Source organism: Dendropsophus ebraccatus, chromosome 1, assembly GCF_027789765.1.
Source record: "Dendropsophus ebraccatus isolate aDenEbr1 chromosome 1, aDenEbr1.pat, whole genome shotgun sequence".
Lineage (NCBI taxonomy): Eukaryota > Metazoa > Chordata > Amphibia > Anura > Hylidae > Dendropsophus > Dendropsophus ebraccatus.
The window spans coordinates 174,415,015-174,436,762 of record NC_091454.1 but is presented as its reverse complement, the minus strand read 5'-3'; the positions used below and the strand labels follow the sequence as shown (position 1 = coordinate 174,436,762).

At 41.7% G+C, this 21,748-nt stretch overlaps 1 protein-coding gene across 5 annotated transcripts in view; it reads left to right on the top strand.

Moving 5' to 3' along the window:
- AGBL1 (AGBL carboxypeptidase 1) overlaps window positions 1-21,748 on the top strand; it is a 449,865-nt gene that overhangs the window by 35,956 nt on the left and 392,161 nt on the right. For 3 of the 5 annotated variants that reach the window (XM_069956680.1, XM_069956679.1, XM_069956678.1), the window contains exons 3-5: window positions 1,505-1,651; window positions 5,038-5,169; window positions 12,583-12,676. In XM_069956680.1, the coding sequence (XP_069812781.1) occupies window positions 1,505-1,651; window positions 5,038-5,169; window positions 12,583-12,676 (373 nt within the window). Of the gene's footprint in view, window positions 1-1,504; window positions 1,652-5,037; window positions 5,170-12,582; window positions 12,677-17,388; window positions 17,475-21,748 lie in introns of those variants that run through there. The other 2 variants (XM_069956681.1, XM_069956682.1) reach the window with 2 other exon arrangements.

Here is a 21,748-nt window from a genome sequence, read left to right as displayed (position 1 = left end):
GCCACAGGTGGACACCATGAGTGTGGAGAGGTATTATTTTCTATATATCAAAAGTTTCCAAAAGCTAGAGTACCCCTTTAAGGTTAAAAAAGGACTGACATCATCAGTCTGAATCACATCCCCTATGACTTCATAACTGTTGTGAGAATGTCTTTAAAGTGACATCATATTTCACTGGTAACCATTATGATGATCATTCATTAATGGTCACCTTCTGCATCTTTAGTAATTCTGTCTTTGTTCTAGTGTTGAGAGAGCATGCTTATATGCCATACACCTTCAATAACTGATGACCGAACGATCGTCTGCCAGGCGTCAGTCATATCTCCCGTCTGCCTCTTAAAGGGATGTTTAAAGCGACTCTGTACCCACAATCTGACCCCCCCAAACTGCTTGTACCTTCAGATAGCTGCTTTTAATCCAAGATCTGTACTGCGGTCTGTACGGCAGGTAATGCAGTTATTGTCCTAAAAAAATACTTTAAAACTTGAATCCCCTTGCCAAACGGGAGTATCTGAGCCCTAACTTTGCACCACCCCTCCGTCCCTCCTCCCCACCCTCCTCATCATTGAGAATGCTCCAGGCAGATTGCCTCCTATTCCCCACCTGTTTAGCTCGGCACATGGGCTGGAACATTAAGGACCTGTGCAGTGTTCAGCATGTAGAAAATGTTCCAGTGGCATTCCTAATGATGAAGAGAGTGGGGAGGAGGGACAGAGGGGTGGTGCAAAGTTAGGGCACAGATACTCCCGTTTGGCACAGGCTTCAAATTTAAATGTATTTATTTTATGACAATAACTGCATCACCTGCCGAACGGACCGCAGGACAGATCTTGGATTAAAAGCAGCTATGCCGAAGGTACAAGTCAGATTTGGGGGGGGGGGGGGGGCAGATTGTGGGTGCAGAGTCACTTTAAACGAAATATTAAAAAATTTTAATGAAAAAAATGTTTCTGCATACCACCGTAGTTCTAATGTATCTTGCTTAATCCTGTAAAAAAATTTTGTTCTATGTTTTGAATATTTTGCTTAAACATGATATAGGTTAACCAGGCACCCTCTGCTCTGCCGAGCAGGAAGCACCTGGTTAAATGCTCAAGTCTTCCATTGATTTCAATGGGGCTTGTTAAGCTCCTATTACATGGGACGATTTAGAGGAGCTCCTCGTTCCCCGCTCACTGTCGGCACTATTACATGTGCTGGCAGTGAGCGAGTAAGAGCCAGGGGGTTCGCGGTGAGCTGCGGGGGGGAGGGCTGCCTGTTTGATTGCTGGATAGTCTAGTCATTGAATGATTAATAAAACATAAAATGAATAGCCCCTAGAGGGTATCCACTATTTTCCTTCTTGCCCTCTATGCCCTCTGACCATAACCTTTTGTAATGGCCTGATCCCATTTTATCTTGCCACTAAACATGTTAAAAATAAAAATGTAAATTAAACAATAATTGTGATGACTCACATTGAGTTTGGGATGTAATTATTTTACTTTTCTCATTTTTCCAGGAACTCACCGCAGGATTCATTACATGATATCCAAGGGTGGTAGTGAAGCCCTTCTCCAAACTCTGGTAAATTTTTCAAGATCAGAATACCTTGACTATGGTCTCATATTACCCCTGCTTCGTTTGATGGTCAAGGTAGGCCAGAGAGGTAGTGTATCTGTGGGATTCTTCATATTTATAATTCATCTCTTAAATACTTTTTTTTATTAAATTAAACCAATTTTACATGACACTAAAGTTTAAGAAAGTGCTGAAGAGCTGAACTGATACCAAGGTGTAAAGGTGGCCATTCACTTTCAGTAACTGTCAGCCGAATGATCAACGAATGATCGACCGACAGCTATCTATCAATGCTTTGTCACATACATGAATAGTTAGCATGGGCAAAAAATGTGTTCTCTATGGGCAGTGGCAAACCGCAGACAGCTCAGGTGCTGGCTTATCCCTCTGAGAATAATAGGGTTAAGCATTAAAGATAGTGTCATGGTTGACCTTCTACAGTCCCCATACACATTATATTTTTTTCCAAACCTGCCAGCGGCAAAGTGTTTGCCTGACTGCAGTATAAAGTGTATGGACACCTTTCCAACAACCGCCATTAAATCAAGTAAGTTTGTTTCAAAGTTGACTTTACCAGGGCAGATTGATGTGATATCAGCAGGGAAAAATCATAGTTCTATGTGTCACCCTGTCATTGTATTTTAAAGGGGCAGTTCACACAAAATGTCTTTCTTTTAAATCAACTGGTGCCAGAAAGTGCCAGAGATTTTTAATTTACTTTTATTAAAAAATGTCAAGGCTTCCAGTACTTATCAGCTGGTTTATGTCCTTCAGGAAGGGGTATATTCTCTCCGGTCTGACACAGTGCTCTCTGTTGCTGCCTCTGTCAATGTCAGAAACTGTCCAGAGTAGTAGCAAATCTCCATAGAAAACCTCTCCTGTTCTCCAGACTAGAAAGAATACACCACTTCCTGTAGGATACACAGCAGCAGATTTTTTAAAAGACGTAAATTACAAATTTCTGGAACTTTCTGGCACCAGTTGATTTGAAAGAACTTTTTATTTTTTGTAAACTACCCCTTTGAAATACACTGACATGGTTGCAAATAGAACTATGTTTTTTCCCTCCTGGCAACCAGATCAATCTTTTCGGTGAACTAGTCCTTTAATCGATCTGCAGAGTTTTTAATACCTTTAATGTTAGTAAAGCATAGCTTCCATGAAAATCTTTCTCATCTTTATTTCTCTTCAATCATATAGTACCAACCCATTCGGTAGCACTTTACATAGATTTGTCAACTTTATCCTAAGATCTTTTTCTTATAATAGCAAAATAGATACAAACCATATATTATACACTCACCGGCCACTTTATTAGGTACACCTGTCCAACTGCACGTTACCACTTAATTTCTAATCAGCCAATCACATGGCGGCAACTTACATTTAGGCATGTAGACATGGTCAAGACAATCTCCTGCAGTTCAAACCGAGCATCAGTATGGGGAAGAAAGGTGATTTGAGTGCCTTTGAACGTGGCATGGTTGTTGGTGCCAGAAGGGCTGGTCTGAGTATTTCAGAAACTGCTGATCTACTGGGAGTTTCACGCACAACCATCTCTAGGGTTTACAGAGAATGGTCCGAAAAAGAAAAAACATCCAGTGAGCGGCAGTTCTGTGGGCGGAAATGCCTTGTTGATGCCAGAGGTCAGAGGAGAATGGGCAGACTGGTTTGAGCTGATAGAAAGGCAACAGTGACTCAAATAGCCAACCGTTACAACCAAGGTAGGCAGAAGAGCATCTCTGAACGCACAGTACGTCGCACTTTGAGGCAGATGGGCTACAGCAGCAGAAGACCACATCGGGTGCCACTCCTTTCAGCTAAGAACAGGAAACTGAGGCTGCAATTTGCACAAGCTCATCGAAATTGGACAGTAGAAGATTGGAAAAAGGTTGCCTGGTCTGACGAGTCTCGATTTCTGCTGCGACATTCGGATGGTAGGGTCAGAATTTGGCGTCAAAAACATGAAAGCATGGATCCTTCCTGCCTTGTATCAACGGTTCAGGCTGGTGGTGGTGGTGTCATGGTGTGGGGAATATTTTCTTGCCACTCTTTGGGCCCCTTGGTACCAATTGAGCATCGTTGCAACGCCACAGCCTACCTGAGTATTGTTGCTGACCATGTCCATCCCTTTATGACCACAATGTACCCAGCATCTGATGGCTACTTTCAGCAGGATAATGCGCCATGTCATAAAGCTAGAATCATCTCAGACTGGTTTCTTGAACATGTCAATGAGTTCACTGTACTCAAATGGCCTCCACAGTCACCAGATCTCAATCCAGTAGATCATCTTTGGGATGTGGTGGAACGGGAGATTCGCATCATGGATGTGCAGCCGACAAATCTGCGGCAACTGTGTGATGCCATCATGTCAATATGGACCAAAATCTCTGAGGAATGCTTCCAGCACCTTGTTGTATCTATGCCACGAAGAATTGAGGCAGTTCTGAAGGCAAAAGGGGGTCCAACCCGTTACTAGCATGGTGTACCTAATAAAGTGGCCGGTGAGTGTATATAAGATATATAATTTATTGTCATGACCACAACTGCTTGTCAAATGCAACTATTTATTATTGCTATGCTCTGTTTTTATGTTGTACAAATCCAAAATATTTTACTGAGCGCTACAGTTTTAGGCCGGGTTCACACATAGTATATTTCAGTCAGTATTTGGTCAGAATTTTGCAACCTCAACCAGGAGTGGATTAAAAACACAGAAAGGCTATGTTCACATATGGGTAAATTAGAGTGGATGGCCGCCATATAACGGTCAATAACTGCCATTATTTCAATGCAACAGCCGTTGTTTTAAAATAACAGCAAATATTTGCCATTATATGACGGCCATCCACTCAATTTCAACAGTGTGTGAACAGAGCCTTTCTGTGTTTTTAATCCACTCCTGATTGAGGTTTCAAAATACTGACTAAATACTGACTGAAATATACTGTGTGTGAACCTTATACAGTTATAATAAACATAATACACACACATATGGAATTCCAGGCCTGACCGTGAGTCTGATGACGCCTGTCAGTTCAGGTCATCAGAAGAGAGAACAGTGATAGCCATGTCCCCTTAATCCAGACAAAGCTCTGTATATACAGTCATGCCTCCGCTTGGTATGGCAGCTCAGTCTCTTTCACTTGAATGGGAATCTGCATTAAAATTCTCTCCCTAAATACAGATTTTACATACATATTGTCTATTGACATGGCATATGTTAACATGGATTTATGTATGTATTCTGCTTATATAGAAGAGTCTATAAAAACAAACAGTAAAGATTGACATGCTAGAAATGTTATTTTTACCCTTTGCATTTAACAATGTCGGCCCCATGCTTATGTCAAGAAGACAAGTGTATGACAGCAGCTAGCAATATAAAGGCTAATGGCTAATGGCAGAGATATTGGCATCACATGATAATAAGATAAAGGTTGTGTAAGGCGTTTTTCTACCCTATTTTAGATGGAAACTTTGGAGAAAAAGCGCAGAAGCTTGAAGCTACCGATGTTACCCTCAGTCTGATAAGAAGAAATCTGACAAAGCCAGATAACGTTACCCCCTGTCTTTACGCCATTCAAGTGTATGCTGCCAATGGTATGTATGTCTCTGTAGGTCCTTTAAATATGACCTTTTGTGATGAAAACAGTGCAACTATTAGATCATAGTGATAATGGATAGTGCTGGGCCATTCCATCCAAACGGAACCTTTCGTAACACCTGTAACACCTAGTTAAACATTTTTTTTAACATTAATATTAAAAAAAATGCAATTAACCACAAAAGTTATAAATATGCATTAAGGCGGGGTTCACACTACGTATATTTCAGTCAGTATTGTGGTCCTTATAGCAACCAAAACCAGGAGTGGATTAAAAACACAGAAAGGCTATGTTCACATAATGTTGAAACTGAGTGGATGGCCGCCATATAACTGTAAATAACGTCCATTATTTCAATATAACAGCCGTTGTTTTAAGATAACAGCAAATATTTGCCATTAAATTACGGCCATCCACTTAATTACAACATTATGTGAACAGAGCCTTTCTGTGCTTTCAATCCACTCCTGGTTTTGGTTGCTATGAGGACCTGACATGAGGACCAAATACTGCCTGAAATATACTGTGTGTGAACCCAGCCTAAGACTGTTAATGTATATTTATAACTTTAGTGTTTAAATTGCAGTTTTACTAGGTTTAACTAGATGTTACGGGTGTTATGAAAGGTTCAGTTTGGATGGAATGGCCCTGCACTATTACCTGTAGACTACATACTGTACATTGGTGTGGTGGGTCTATATTAAAGGGGTTATCCAGCCCTACAGAAACATGGCAACTTTGTTCCAGAGACAACACCACTCTTGTTTCCAATTCAGGTGCAGTTTGCAATTAAGCTCCATTTACTTCAATGAAACTGAGTAACAGAGCCCCACCCAAACTGTAGACAAGAGTAGTGCTGTCTCTGGAAGAAAGTGGCCATGTTTCTGTAGCCCTGGATAACCCCTTTAATTCCAAAATGTTAAAAAGAAAAGAAAAATGAAGCCAGAGCTCCATGGTGTAATACTGTTTGTTTAAGCAGCAGTAATAATAGTAAAGGTTAATGTTCCAGTTAAGCAGTCAGAGGCCAATTTCCAAATCCCCTTCTCACTGTATACTGGAGCTGGTGAAATGGTATCTTAATTTCAAGATAAAACATGAGTTAAACGAGCATTTGTTCTTCTACTGTTTTGCACACCGTTTCTATAGGAACTCTGCAGGGAGACTGTTCCAAACATCTTGGAGAACTAGCCCCAGATCTTCTGCGAATGTCGCTGCTCATGTCCTTCTGTCTCTTTATCTACTAGCCAGACTGGATGATGTTGAGATCAGGGCTCTATGGATGCCATATCATGACTCCCGCTGAAGACAGTTCTTAAAATGAATGTATTGATTCTAATAAAGGGGCAGGGGTTACCGCCCCTCCCGCCTCCAGTGCTTTACCCATGGCTGGTGCCCGGGAGTAGAATGGCACAGTATGCGTGAACCAGTCCGCAGTTCAAAAAAAGCACCATGGCACCGACTTCCCCACACTGGTGCTGCTCTACCCGTGTACATACCATAAAAGTAGTGTATTGGCGGTACATTTGCTTTAATGACATTGGCCATATGGCTGTTGTCCTGCTGCAGAATACATTTGCAGCCAATCAGATACCATCCTGATAGTATTACATGATGGATAAATATCTGCCAGTATTTCTCGGCATTAAGAACACATTCATTATCGAACTGCTCTGCAGCCCTCCAGCAAACAAGCCACCTTCTGTCCCAGCCAAAAATCTGAAATGTTTTTGTGAATAGTTGAGTCACTTAGCCAATGTTCCACATCAAAGGCATGGCTTTTTGACCTTGCTGATGCAGTATAACTACCTTGTGTCTTGCCATGGTGTGTGACCTGGGATATGACTCTTAGCTTAGCACGCTTTGGTGGTTCCTCACCCAATATTAATTCTCCTACAGCTGTTTCTGTTTCTTTAATGATTGTGTTTGCCGCTTCATAGGAAAATGACTACTATCACCTGTTTGGTAATCATACCCCTGACTATAATCCTACAAACCCCCCTGACTTTGTGCATGTGGACCTAGACAAACTGGTGCTGTCTTGAAAATGAGAAGTAGGGAAGGGTAGATTTACACTACAAATTGCACCAATTTCTGGTATAAAGTACAGTAAATTAGCTGTCATGTGTTGTGTACAAGGGTAGATTTTTCGTACAAAATAAGGCTTGGCATACAGTGTTGATAAATCACCCCCAGTATGTTTGTGTGGTAGCTAAGATCTTAGAGACAATCTAGAATAATCTAGAATAATGAGGGATTTTGTAGAGCTTCATGTGTTGCAATAACACAGAAGTCATGATGCATTTAGAAGCACTAATATACCATAAGTAGTATTGCCAAGTTACTAAGTTACATAATGATATTTCTTGAAGTGGTATCAGAAAAGTGTTGAATGATCTAAAGAGCCTGTATATATACAAACAGTTGAGGCAAGCGGGAATAGATAGGGAATGACCAAGGATGTTTGTCAGCTGTTTGTGTGACACTGCCTGTTCCATGATGATGTCTTAAGGCATATGTGTGACACTTAAGGAGGGACAAGACGATCCTAACTTCCCTAATTATTTGTTTTTACCATTTGCTTTTGTTAAAATAAGCTCTTAATTGACTTCCAAATGTCACCATCAGCAGAGTAACTTCCAGACACCTGGCAGGCTGGAGGAGTTGATGAGATATAGATATCTTTCTCTTAACCTTTTCAGGACTGGGCTAATTTTGGCCTTAAGGACCAAAGCCTATATTTCAAATCTAAAGCCTCTGTCAGGTCAGTGCTCGCTTGCTCCTCATTCCTTGCTCACTGCCGGCACTATTACATGCGCGGACAGCGAGCGGGTGAGTGCAGGAGGGGGGATCGGGGAACTGCGGTATCTTTAGGTCGCCCATAGGTGATAGCGGCGGTCTGCTGCTGCCGGACCTACCGACAGCAGTGGATCGTTGCTAGGCTGATTGTTCCTGTTTCAGCCTGTTGAAAGACAGCGATCAGCCAACATTGTGCATGCCAGCTGATTGTTGTCTTTTATTACACAAAGCAATTATCGTCGAATACAGCCGATAAACGCTTCGTGTAATAGGGCCTTTACCTTTCTCACTTTATGTGGTTACATCTCAGTGATGCTTTAAATTATCCTTGCAATTCTGAAAGTGTTTGTTCCTGACATATTGCACTTTAGGTTAGTGGTAAATTTTGGCCAAAATCTATTTAATTTTTTTTGTGAAAAAATGCTCCATTTTATGAAAAAAATAGCTTTGGATTTTCTTTGGTCACCGTACGGATTAATAATGTGATAACTGTATTGCCAGCGTCATTATGCATGTGGCAATACCAAATATGGGTTATTTTTTTTTTGTCCTCTACATTTATTATTCACATTGGGTGATATGGGGATTATGTGTGTAGTTCACTTTATTTATTTTTAGTGTCAGGCATAATGCACTGCAGTGCTGATCTGCATCGCATTGTATTATGCCTGTCACAGACATAGCTGTGAATTCTCCCTCTACACTTCCCTATAGATGCTGCGATTGCACTGACAGCAGCATCTATAGGGTTACCTGCCGATATCCAAATGCAGCGTCCATGGCACCACAATGATGGATGATGCCACGTCCCTGGTCCTGAAGGGGTTAAAGACAGTGATCTAGATTTACCAAGTCACTTTTGTATTTCACTTTTGCCTGACTAAAGGCCCTATTACATGGGCCGACAGTGAGGAGTTCTTCGCTCGCTACTGCAGCTACTCCACGCAGCAGCAAGCAGGTGTGTGACAATACTCAAATCTCAAACACAATAAATGCCATGAAAAATTGGATTTATAGGATTAGTCCAACCATTTGAAAAATGTTTCATCTGGCAGGGGCAGGGGATAACATATCAAACATGACAACTCACCTCTCCCTGTGCCATAGCTGCACTGAATTTCTGCTCCAGGACCCCCACCAGGCTTCAGGATCTACTGCACTGCCGACACCCGATTTTGGTTGATGAACTGCTGGATCACTGATTGGTTGAGCGTGCAATCCATTAGCTGGAATGGGCATTTCCCCCCCAAGTCTGCCAATAAGACAGCAAAAAAGGATGAATATTGAATAATACAATCAAATTGTAATGTGTTGGATTTTATTTAAATGAAATTTTCCTTTAATACTTTATTTGTTCTTAAGGAAGATAGTTTATTAGGCAAGAACTCAATTATTTCACTATATAAATGCGTGTTGTGCAGAGTTGCCATTACATTAACAATATATTATTGCTAAATGTACTGGAACTAGAAGTTACTTTGGTAAAAAGTTAAGGCAACATCTAAAACTATTATACAAGATTGTTCTGTGTGAGGACCACACTGAAACAATTCGATCCTCGGTATACTATGCATTATGTAACTCCATCACCATAAACAATATACTGGAAACCCACTTAAACAATTTTTACATAAACCAACACATAGCACATATTTCCACATTAAAAATGACCCTTTATGATTAAAGGGTAATTAAATTAAAAATGTAACAGTCAAAGATAAAATTTGTGCTCAACGACCAGGACAATGGTAGTGGTATGCTCCCTAGTGGAATTATCTTAATGAGAAACGCTTGTCGGGGTAGGCCTCATCCTACCAGTTGAACATGAGTAAGACTTCATTTTCAGATATCATTGCATCCATACGGGAATTCTAATGACAACGATTATATGACCATGTTGTTGTGCAGGGCCAGATACTGAAGGGCTTGTTACTGAGGGGCTTATTACTGCTATGTCCATTGACTAGTATGATTACTGTTGCAGTTTACATCTAGAAAGGGCACAGTGAAATTATTACAAGTCTATTCGTTCCATTTTTAATTGCAAATAAAGGGTAATTTTTTATGTGGAAATATATGCCCACTTGTTGTTTTTTGTATATAACATCTAAAACTAGCACGTACTGTAGATTAGAGGGACTAACCTGGGGCAGAAATAGAAATTTGCCCGCAGTGTACACTGTGTATGCTCTGTGCAGGTACAAAAAGATGACAGTAGACATCAATGAATATAACGAACGATTTAACAAAGTAATTGCATCTCAACAATTGTTGGTTCCTGGGACATTATAAAATTTTAAGTGTGTTAATTTATGCAAACTAGTTACTCTACAGTAACTACAGTTACTCTACAGTAGCCTATTTGAATGTTTTGCTTGGTTATATGTAGTTTTGTGAATATCCTTCTATGACAGAACATTTTTTTTTTTTAATTCATACATTTCAATACACCCGTGCAAATAAGGTGTCTTTCAGCAATGCAGCATCATTAGTCAGAGCAGCCTGTGACTGTCCTTGAAAGCTTGAACTTCAGTGATCACATCTGACATTTTCAAATAAATGGCTGAAGCAGCTGTGAGTATGTTAAAAGGCATTAGGATGGTCAAAACGGCCCCCTTTGGACTTTGATGTATTGAAAAGGGCAGCAACTATCACCGCCCTCTGTTGTTGTTGCTCATAATCCTCCTTTTAGTGTATAACTGGTCAGTAGTGGATTACAATAGGGGCGTTTCGGGCGGCAGCCCGGGGCCCTGAGCTCCTGGGGGGCCCATGACCACCCAAAAAGACTTATACTTTCAGTGGTGTACTGTCTCCTGGCTACAGTTCCGCCATGATTTGCAAAAAGATCACAGTTTTTTATGGCAATTTTGCACAAATCAGGACATCATGACATTATCTGCCCTGTACTATGAACACCAGGCTAGTGCCGCCATAGTTACAGTGGGGTGGGGGGGCCCAGGCCTGGTGAGCAGCCCGGGGCCTATGGTAAAGTTAATCCACCCCTGTAACTGGTGTATCAGGTTTTATCTTCTCTCTAATGGTTTCCCTTTGAGTCACACTCTCCAATAGAGAATGCATTGTAAAGCGTGACTTCCGGCGTTCAGTCACAGGAGACAGAAGCACAGTAGTGCATGACGTAAGCGCGCCTGATTTAAACGGCGCCGCGGGACTGGAACACCTGTTTTGAGTATATGGGCCAGCATCTAGCAATAAAATTTTTTGGGGAACTGCTGCTTTAAAGGGTTAAAAGAAGACAATTCATAGACCAACACAATTATTTAGATTTAAGCTAGGGGGAAAGTGCCCAATCAGCCAGTTCGTGACTGCAGTGGTGCCCCGCTTATGACTGGCTGTGTGGGCATTCCTCAGTCTAGGTTGTGACGTTGCAGGAGCTAGAGGTGGGGATCTGAGAGAGAGCGGTTCTGTGGGAGCATGGAGAAAGGTAAGTATACATTCTTTGTTACATTCCCCTGGATTTTTTGTTGTGGACAGAAATCTCTTTTAAAGGGAATGTGTCTTTAGAAAATGAACTATTATTTAAAAGGTTCGTAGACTTTACAGTATAAGGCTATGTTCACACTACGTAACAGACCAGCTGTTCCGTGACCCCGGCCCGGGAAGAGCTCTGATGCGGGCACATCAGCGTACGCCCGCATCAGAGCTTCCCATAGCCCACAGTGAAGCAAGCGGCCGGAGCCGAACTGACAGGTCTTTCTGTGAACTGACAGGTCTTTCTGCGGCCGGAATTCACTAAATTTCGGCCGCAGAAAACTGACCTGTCAGTTTTTTCCGGCGCTGCATGGGATCCCGGCCGGAGCGCATAAGATGTGTGTACGCTCCGGCCGGGATTCCATTGCACATAAGGCTATGTTCAACTCCTCAAAACTACGACCGTAGTTCTGCGGTGAGAACTACGGCCGTAGTTTTACGTAGTGTGAGCATAGCCTAAATATATATAGGTATACTATAGCTATATATACACCAGCCAGACCACTGCTTTTAGAGCGGAGTAGTGGTTGAACTGTCAATGAACTGTCTAAAATGGGAGGAAAAGAGCAGCATATCAGGGGAAGGAGGCATGTTCGCTAAATGAATGTATATGAGAAATATTTAACTTGACTAGCCCTACAAATTTTCCTATGTTAGTTTACATGACAATACCATTTTAAACAACTAGAGTTTTCTTCTTAAGTTACATTTTGGCCATGCATTGTTAGGAACAAGTGACCTATTCATTTCTAGGAAAGTAACATTCTCAGGGAACATCCCGTCCCCTAATGATCCAGTATAATATAAAAAAGTGATGTTTATAAGTCAAATGCTAGAAGACAAGCACACTCGAGATGCATCTATGATGAATGTCTTTTCAAAACAAGCTTACCGCACATATAAATCCTATCCTATTTTGATTAGTGTTCAAAAATTTTTACTGTGAAAAAAAAAAAAAAAAAGAGATTTATAGACATTCTCCATTCAATGATATGTGCTACCTTAGGGAATGTAATGTACCTTTTGTCAGATATAGCGGCTTTCCAGACAAAGGTCAGACTTTGTAAATATCAGCAGATTTTGATGCACTTTTATGTATTTATGAATTTGTTATATTTTGCAGTTTCGGTTGGAGAGATGTTGGGCATAAATGGTGCCATGGAGCTACTTTTTAAAATCATCACCCCGTATACCAGGAGGCACGCACATTCAATCAAGTAGGTATCTTATTTTGTCTTAAGTGTTTATCTGGAACGGATACAGTGAAGTTTATTCAGAATAGCACAGAAAGTACTTAACTTTGTTATAAATTAGGAAGGACTTGTCAATGTAGTTTTGCCTTTAATACATTGAAAAATATGGCATTCAGGCTAGATGCCATATTTATGAAGAATATAAACTCTTTATAAAGAATTCCTTTGTTTGCTTAAGTAGAGAGTATCCATAATGATGGAATCCTATTGGGATGTATGATAAATTGCAACTACCAAGTACATTTTTTATAAACCTTATTACTATAGTCCTGAAGAACCCCCATAATTTCTCCCTAAGAAAAAGAAAGAAAAAAAAAAAAGAGAGAAAAACAGGTCTTCCACTAAATAATTTTAGGTGTAATACAAATACCTTAATACACCCACATCATCAACAGCAGTTATTGTGTACAGCTCAGCTCCAACAGCTGGCTGCAATAGTGACAGTGGCATCTAAGTAGATTGGGGTTCCTCTGTAACCCATTGGTGTCCCACATACTCAATTGCAGTTTGCTGTGGAAGTTGAGGACCTAAAATATGCACCCAGGCTTGCCAATAATATTGCTTGTTAGTTTTACACAATATGCAATAATATATTGGTATATTGACTGTAGAAAAGCATTACATGAGTGATAAACCCATTCACATCAGCAATACAGCTATATATGTTCCTACCGCCGATGCCCCGTACAGTAGAAATGTATATAAAGGTTCCTGACTGTTAAGAAGTTGTAATGTTTGCGGGAAAGTTTCAATGCGATCAACCCTGCACACATTAGTGTCCCCGGAGCAGGAGGTAATGACAGGCAACCATGGCCACACAGCTGCCTGTCATTAACCCCTTAAACACCACATTGCATAGCGATCCCAGCATTTGAAGGAAGTCAGAGACAGGATAAGCACCTGTCACTGATTGGGACTCCTGCAGCATGGCTTACTTACACTGACACTGACAGGAAGGGGTAAAACACTCACCTCCATCCTGTCGAATCAGCGATAGTACTGATACTGATCAATTCAATGCAATGGCATAGCATTGATAAGAATATGCAATCTGAGTATTGCATATATAAGTTCCCTAAGTGGACTTATAAAATGTGTAAAAAAAAAAAATTATATATATATATATATATATATATATATATATATATATATATATATATATATTTAGGATTGCCCCAATAGGTAATGTCTAGTGCTGATGCCAGCATTTAAAATGCAAGGAAAAGCACATAATGGACAAATTCAATACTTTATTAATACAAGATAAAAATACCTTCTTCTACATGTGTCAAACAAGTATTTGCATACATAAAAAAGGAAAATAAAAGCTGTATAAAGAAGTTATAGAGTTCAAAAGTATCAGCTCACCCACAGCTTTACTTGTTTGCACAGATGCACCTTTGGTAATGAGCTTGAACATCCATAAGAAAGGAGAATTGATCCAGCATTTTTCAGAAAAAACTTCTGCTTCGCTTTATTTCAGTAAAAACAGGACAACTCACACCATTGTGCAACACAACAGGCCTGTGAGCAAGGGCGCATGCGTCCGAAACACGTCATCAGATACTAATTGGTGTGTAGCACAATGGTGTTAATTGTCCTGTTTTAACTGAAATTCTAAATAAAGCAAAGCAGAAGTCTTAATGAAAAATGCTGGATCAATTCTCCTTTCTTATGAATAAAGAAGTTATGCACTTGTATACAAGAACCCACAAAAATAAGGGAATGAAGTGTGTATGCCCAATAAAGGCCAAACATGCAAATGATAAGAGCAGAATACAAAATAAGTAGACATGAAAGGTCAGGACCGACTAAACTGGATGCATGTTTTGCATATACCATGGCCTCCCCAGACTTTGCTGTGTATGGAAAACGTGTTTTTTCGCGTTTGGTGCTCTTGTATGTCTACGTCAGCTATCTTTTGCTCCTATTTTCTGCACCCATACAATAAAAATAACATATACTTCTACTGCACAGTGAACAGTGCAAAATTAAGCGAAAGAAAAAAAAATAGAAAGAGACCTCCTCCCCCCTAAATAGGGGTACTCCAGCGGGGGCGCACTTTTTCGCTGGGACCGGGACGAGGTGGCTGAGGGAAAAGACGTCCACTCACCTCCCCGGTTCTAGCGGCGGGTCCCGCATCGCGGCGCTCCGTTGCCCGGTTCCTGGCCGCTTCCTGGTGTCTGACGCGGGCGTGTGACGTGACGTCTCAGGTCCGCTCAGCCAGTCAGTGAAGGAGGCAGGATCTGAGCGGACTTGAAATGGATCCCGCCTCTGTCACTGACTGGCTGAGCGGACCTGAGACGTCACGTCTCGGGCCCGTGTCAGACACCAGGAAGCGTCCGGGAACCGGGCACCGGAGCGCCGCGATGTGGGACCCGCTGCTGGACCTGGGGAGGTGACTGGACGGTCCCAGCGAAAAAGTCCCCCCCCCCCCGCTGGAGTACCCCTTTAAAATGATGTCTTGAAAAATACAACTCACCCCACAAAACACAGTAAAGTTAGGCCAAAATAGACGCAATACTGAGGGGGTTAATATGTTTCCCTAATGATTTTGTTACGAGAACCTCCTGGATAGCACACTCTTGGCCTAGACGTGATCTCCACCAGGATAAATCTTTGTTTTGAGCATTATTATTATTAACACGGCACAGTAATGCCCTATGAATCTTCCTCATGGGATTCAGCTTTTCACCTTTGTGTTGATATAGTGTGTTTATGTGATAGCCTTGTCTCTGCGATGATGAGTACTGGTACTTTCTCCATCCCTCTTATTGGCGACCATACTGACAAAGGCGAGCAGTGTTGACTTGTGTGCTGACAAATGGCTTGATAAGGAGGAAGTGAGCTGATAAAACCAGCGCACTTATGGATGTGCCAAAAGGCAGCACTTCTAGAAATCTCTGCACGTGGAGGGGATAATACAAGGAGTTAAAGTTTGTATCTTTTCTAGGTATTTCTTACTTGCATGCACTTAAACAAAGACTTAGCAAAGTGCCTTGAATGTAAAAAGCGTGTTCATTCTGTATGGCGAGTTATTTTTTTCAGAATTTTTGTTTATTTTTCTATGGCAGGCTATATATAGATAAGCCAAGCATGCAGCATTTTTCTGCTGTGGCTGACATTATACCAGGCCTGCAGTGAGTCTCCTTGACAAATGAGAAGACCGCAAAGAGAGAAAAGTTAAATACATTTTTGGTTGGCTGCACAAACTTTCTATTAATATAAAACATTGTCCAGGACCTGATAAGCGTTCCAATGTTTCTCAGTCACCGTTCAGCATTGTAATGTTTGGAATGATAGACATGTCAGCGCTGTAAACAAAGCTGGGAATGGACCAGATCTTCGGAATAGGGGATAAAGAGGAAAATAGGAAAGGTATGAAAAGAGATACTGTTTTAGTCTCATTGCCGCCAATATCTGGATTGCTATGTATTTCAGTTACATCATGGGCTTTTTATTGGGAACAGTTTAGCAGAGTCAAGGATATAATTATAAGCATGATGGGTAGTTCTGCACTTATTTATAGCGTCCGGTTTCACACAATACAGCGTAATACAGTCGCAGTTGTGTGTCCACATCATGGCTGCTATGAAAGTGATAGACATGGGCTTTGGTGTTGGCTGAATGCCAGGGGCGTAGCTAGGATTCATGGGGCTCCATAGAAAAAACTGCTTGTTCTGTCTATCCATTGTACTTAATTATAACCGCCTATTAGGAGCCTCATGGTTACATACTAGGTGCAAGAGCAGACTACCTTTTGCTTAACCCCTCATGTACTGCAGTGTGTAAGTGACCCAGTGTTCTCTTACATGCTGCAACACAAAAAAAGGGTTAAAGGAGAAGTCCAGCAAATTTTTTTATGAAAGTATTGTATTGCCCCCGAAAAGTTATACAAATCCCCAATATACACTTATTACAGGAAATGCACATAAAGTGCTTTTTTCCTCTGCACTTACTACTGTATCAAGGCTTAACTTCCTTAATAAAATGGTGATGTCACGACCCGACTCCCAAAGCTGTGCGGGCTGTGGCTGCTGGAGAGGATGATGGCAGGGGGACACTGAGGGGGACACAGGGCACTGGAGGGACACTAAGCATCCCTCTGCCATCATAATCAGCAGCCACAGCCCGCACAGCTCTGGGAGTCGGGTCGTGACATCACCATTTTATCCAGGAAGTGACATCACCATGTTATCCAGAAAGTGAAGCCTTGATGCAGTAGTAAGTGCAGGGAAAAAAGCACTTTATAAGCATTTCCCATAATAAGTGTATATTGGGGATTTGTATAACTTTTGGGCGGCAATACAATACTTTAATTATTTTCGCTGGACTTCTCCTTTAATGAGCTAAAGACAATTAGCTCTCTCCTTCACTACTCCTGCACTGATAACCTTTGACCTCTGTTCTCTGTGCTCCTGCAGAGGTGAGGGTGAGGCAGAGAGCTAATTGTCTTGTGAGCTTATTAACCCTTTTTTGTGTTGCAGCATGTCACTTGGTCACTTACACACAGCAGTACATATGGGGTTAAGTAAAAGGATACTGGAGGCTCTTATCTTCCCTGTGCATTGGGCCCCCTCCCCCCAGTTGCTCCATAGCAACTGCCTGCCCTGCCTGTATGGTAGCTACGCTGCTGCTGAATGCCAGTGTACTGAAGGCCATGAGTTATGGTGCATGCATGTATGGAGGTGATCAGGAGAGTTGCTTGTGCAATGAGTGGGGGCACATAGGAGGAACAGCAGTACTGGTTGGACAGGCAGAGGTGACACATTTTACTATCTTGGGGCTAGAAAGGAACTCACTGTAGAAATGGTGTTTTACAGTGAGTGGTATAAGATACTTGCATTGTCAGCCTGCAAGACGCTAGCTCTTTGGAGTCTATTGGGTTAGAGTGGTATTAGTAACCTGTAGAGGATGGTAGAAAGACAGAACCTTTGGGGCACTGTAGGTAGGGAGCTGAGGTGGAATCTCTAGTTCTAATGGGAAGATGGATGCTACAGTGGGCCTTGGAAATTAAGGTCCTACATGTGGCCAAGCTGGGGAAGTAGGCCTGACTGTATAAACCTGGAAACAGCGGCATAGTAAGAGAGTTTATCATTGAATTCTCTTTACTTTGTGTTCAGTAGCATTAAAGGGGAACAATCAGCAGGTTAGACAACGTACTGCACACAGGGTGCTGAGGAGGAAGGCATGTCTCTTACCTTCCTACTCAGCGCCGTTCCCGTGCTGTTAGCAGTGTAATCCTTGGTCCGTAGCACTGTTATGAACACTGCCCCACCCCCATCGCACAAGCCCGTGTGCGTCATTAATTATAATTAGAAGGTGCTGGCTGGCTCACACTCTGTGGGCAGGGCAGTGCTCCTAACGGTGCTCCATACCAAGGATTACACTGCTAACAGTACAAGAACAGCGGTGGGGAGGGAGGTAAGAGACATACCTTCCTCCTCTGTTCCCGTGTGCAATAGGGGGCTATCAGCAGGTTAGATTCGTCTAACATGCTGATAGTTCCCTATTAAAGTAACTGATTATTGGGGGTTCCTGGTGTTGCCATCCCACCAATCAGACATTGACAGCTAATTCTGTGTATAGGTCATTAATGTTGTAAACCTGGAAACCCCTTTTAGCAATATTGAAACTGTGCCACTTGGAATAAATCGTAACCATCATGCATATGGTAACTAAACACTGTTACACAGGACTTTTATCGTGCAGAAAATCGTTATATCGTTCAAATTTAATTGATACTCGTCCTGTGTAATTGCAGGCAACAATCAAAAAAATCATTTGTGTGCCGTTGATCATTGATTTACATCTGACCCTAAAATCATTGTTAATCGCTCGCTAATCGTTCGCTGTAGTTCCGCGTTTATTCACTAATTGTTCCGTGTAATTCCAAATCGTTCCTTCTTTTGCTGGGGTCAGATGGAGTAAACTATAGAAGTAACAATCGCTTTAACTATTGTGACTAACGACTATCGTTCTGTGTAATATGGTGAACGATTTCAGGTTTGCAATTGTTTATCGTTGATCTTTAAAAATTGATTTGTCTAATAGGAGCCTAGAGGGACAAAGATAAGTAAAGACATCAGTCAAACTCTAAAGTCATAAAGGGAGATTTATCAAGAGGTATAAAATATAGAATGGTTTAAACTCCCCACAGCAACCAATCACAGCTCAGCTTTTAGCCTGGGTAAAATGAAAGCTGAGCTGAGCTGTGATTGGTTGCTGTGGGTAGTCTACCAGTCCACATTTTACACCTTTTGATAAATCTGGTCCATAGTTTTTAAAAAGAAATCTATCTACCACTCAAACACCATGTTAGACCCGGCCTAAGGGCATATGCACTCAGTACAGATGCTGTGCAGCGGCAAATGGAGCTGTATGTGACATTGTCATACAGTGTTCTCACAAGTCTCATATGTACAGAGCTATTTGTATGGAATCCCTCAGGGAAAAAACAAAACATCTGTATGTCTCTATGAAAAGGTACAGTAAAGCCCTACACACTTCTACGCACACCATATGGCTCTGTACAAAACGGTGTGCGCATTGACCCTCACGCTTTTTCTCCTTGCTTTGGCTTAAAACCAGTAAAGTAGGATTCCCCTTTTTCCTCTTACAACACCATCCTCCCTCTCCCTGGGTGAACATATGTGTAGTAGCGGTGTAACTTGTTAATAACTATTGTGCAATAAAAGTACAGAACTTCAACAGAGCAAATGGAGCTTGCAGAAAATGTGTAAAGTATATAGATGTCTGGCAGTAGCATATTGTCAGTAGTGCTCGGCTCTGATCAGATGCAGCAGCTGGCAGCATGTCAGGATTCCACATGTAGACCTGCTCTCCGAGAGATTGAAGTTTAATTAAATTAAGTGCTTTGTGTGGAGGAGCTGCGCTCTGCTAATTCCAAGGGTCGTCTCATGACGGTGGCTTATAATAACCTCCAGGGCTGTCCACTCTGGCACCAGGCCTGGCCGTCTGAATGCCTTCATAACAATCAGCACTCCTGTGCGCAGGTACCTGCAGCACTGAAGCAGTTAACGCCAGACCTTGTCTCTTTAGGTACTGAGGTCTGTGTTTTTTGCAGAAACCATGGAAACATGACCTCGAGAAGGAAGATGCAGAATTGTACAAATAAATGAGATCAGGCCTAGCGCTTTTTATTATGCCATGCCTATATCATGGTGCTTATCACTCATCTGCTTTAATTCGGTTTTCTCCGACATTTTATTTTATCTAGCTCAGTGTATATTGGATTAGCTTTAAAAATTGATATGTTTCCACATCTGTTCCTGACGTCTTAGAGAGTTGAAAGCTGGCAAGATATACTAACATTTAGCCTCTGTGCTACTGGGTGTTTCTCTATGTGCTATATGGCATGTATTTCATAGGTTTTTTTTTCTACTTTTTGTTTAATGAAGAGTCCTAGAACCTGGAACCTAAAAATAAATTGTGCTTATGAAAATATGTCTCACAATGGTAATGGTTAAAGGGGTAGTGTGGCGCTAAACAATTATTCACTAAATAACACACATTACAAAGTTTTTCAACTTTGCAATGTATGTTATGTTAGTGAATGGCCCCCTTCCCTGTGTCCCCCCACCCCCCCCCACACACACACACGCTAGACCCAGAAGTGTAGTGCTCTATACTCACCTAATTCGTGTCGATCCCCGTCCGCCATCTTGTGACAATGATGTCATCTTCGGGAGGCCGGCCCCAACCGCTCCGACCGTCCCTCATGCAGGCCCCCCTCTGCCGCGTCATCAGCATAACTGTGCTCAGCCAGTCGCGGCTGAGCAGATGATGACGCCGCAGAGGGGGGGCCTGCATGAAGGAGGGGTGGTGCGGTCCGGCCGGCCTCCCGAAGATGACATCATTGTCATAAGATGGCGGACGGGGATCGACACGAATTAGGTGAGTATAGAGCATTGCACTTCTGGGTCTAGCGTGTGTGTGTGTGTGTGGGGGGGGGGGGGGGACACAGGGAAGGGGCCATTCGCTGACATAACATACATTACAAAGTTGTATAACTTTGTAATGTGTGTTATTTAGTGAATAATTGTTTAGCGCCGCACTACCCCTTTAAAAGTGATGTTGTTTGGTATATACAGTATGTCATAAATTAGGCTTCAGGTTTGCATGTATCCCATTTTTATGTTGTATTATTATTCCTTGGGTATCTGCAGTTTTTATGTTGTTTCTGATATTTGACAATAAAATATTTGGTTTGCTGAAATAAAAAAAATGTTTGACTATAAAGTAAGTGAAACTTGCATACTTTAGGAGTAGGTCTAATCATAGGTGTAGCTAGGTTCTCCAGGCCTGGGGCAGAGGGGGGGCCATGTTGCCCCTTACTCCTGGTATCTAACATGTAAAACAAATGAAACAAACATTTAAAAACAGCAGAATATGTGATATTTTAAGTCTCTGTACAGTATAGCAATAAGCATGTGGGGTATAATGTATAGTAAGGGTTTAAACCTGAAAAAACAGTAGCAGTTTGTAAATACATGATGGAGCTGCAGATCTCCATAATGCAGTAGCGTAATACAACAGGCTAGAATTACCTCCACAGTTCTGTCCCCTGATGCAAGCCCCAGCCTGAAGTGCATCTGCTATAATTTGGAAGGTGAGGAAGACTTCCTGAGTCAGAGTACAGTGCTGTAGACCCGGCTATGCAGCCCATGCCCCTCCCTACTCGCCCTCCCACCCGGTACAGCTCTTAAACCAAAACAATGCTCTCCACCAAGTTGCAATTTTGAAAAACTGTGAGCTCTTCTTGCAAAATGCTCTCAATCCAAGTTACTTTTAAACCAAGGTACCACTGTGTGTGTGTGTGTGTTTGTGTGTGTGTGTGTGTGTGTGTATGTATGTATATATATATATATATATATATATTCCCCCCCCTCAATTTATTTTTTCTTTTTCATATATGCATTCTCCGGAGTAACCCTTTAACCTCTGGTCCCCATAGCAGCAACTATGGATGATACAGCTATTATAACACACATGCATATGTGTTAATTGTTTAGT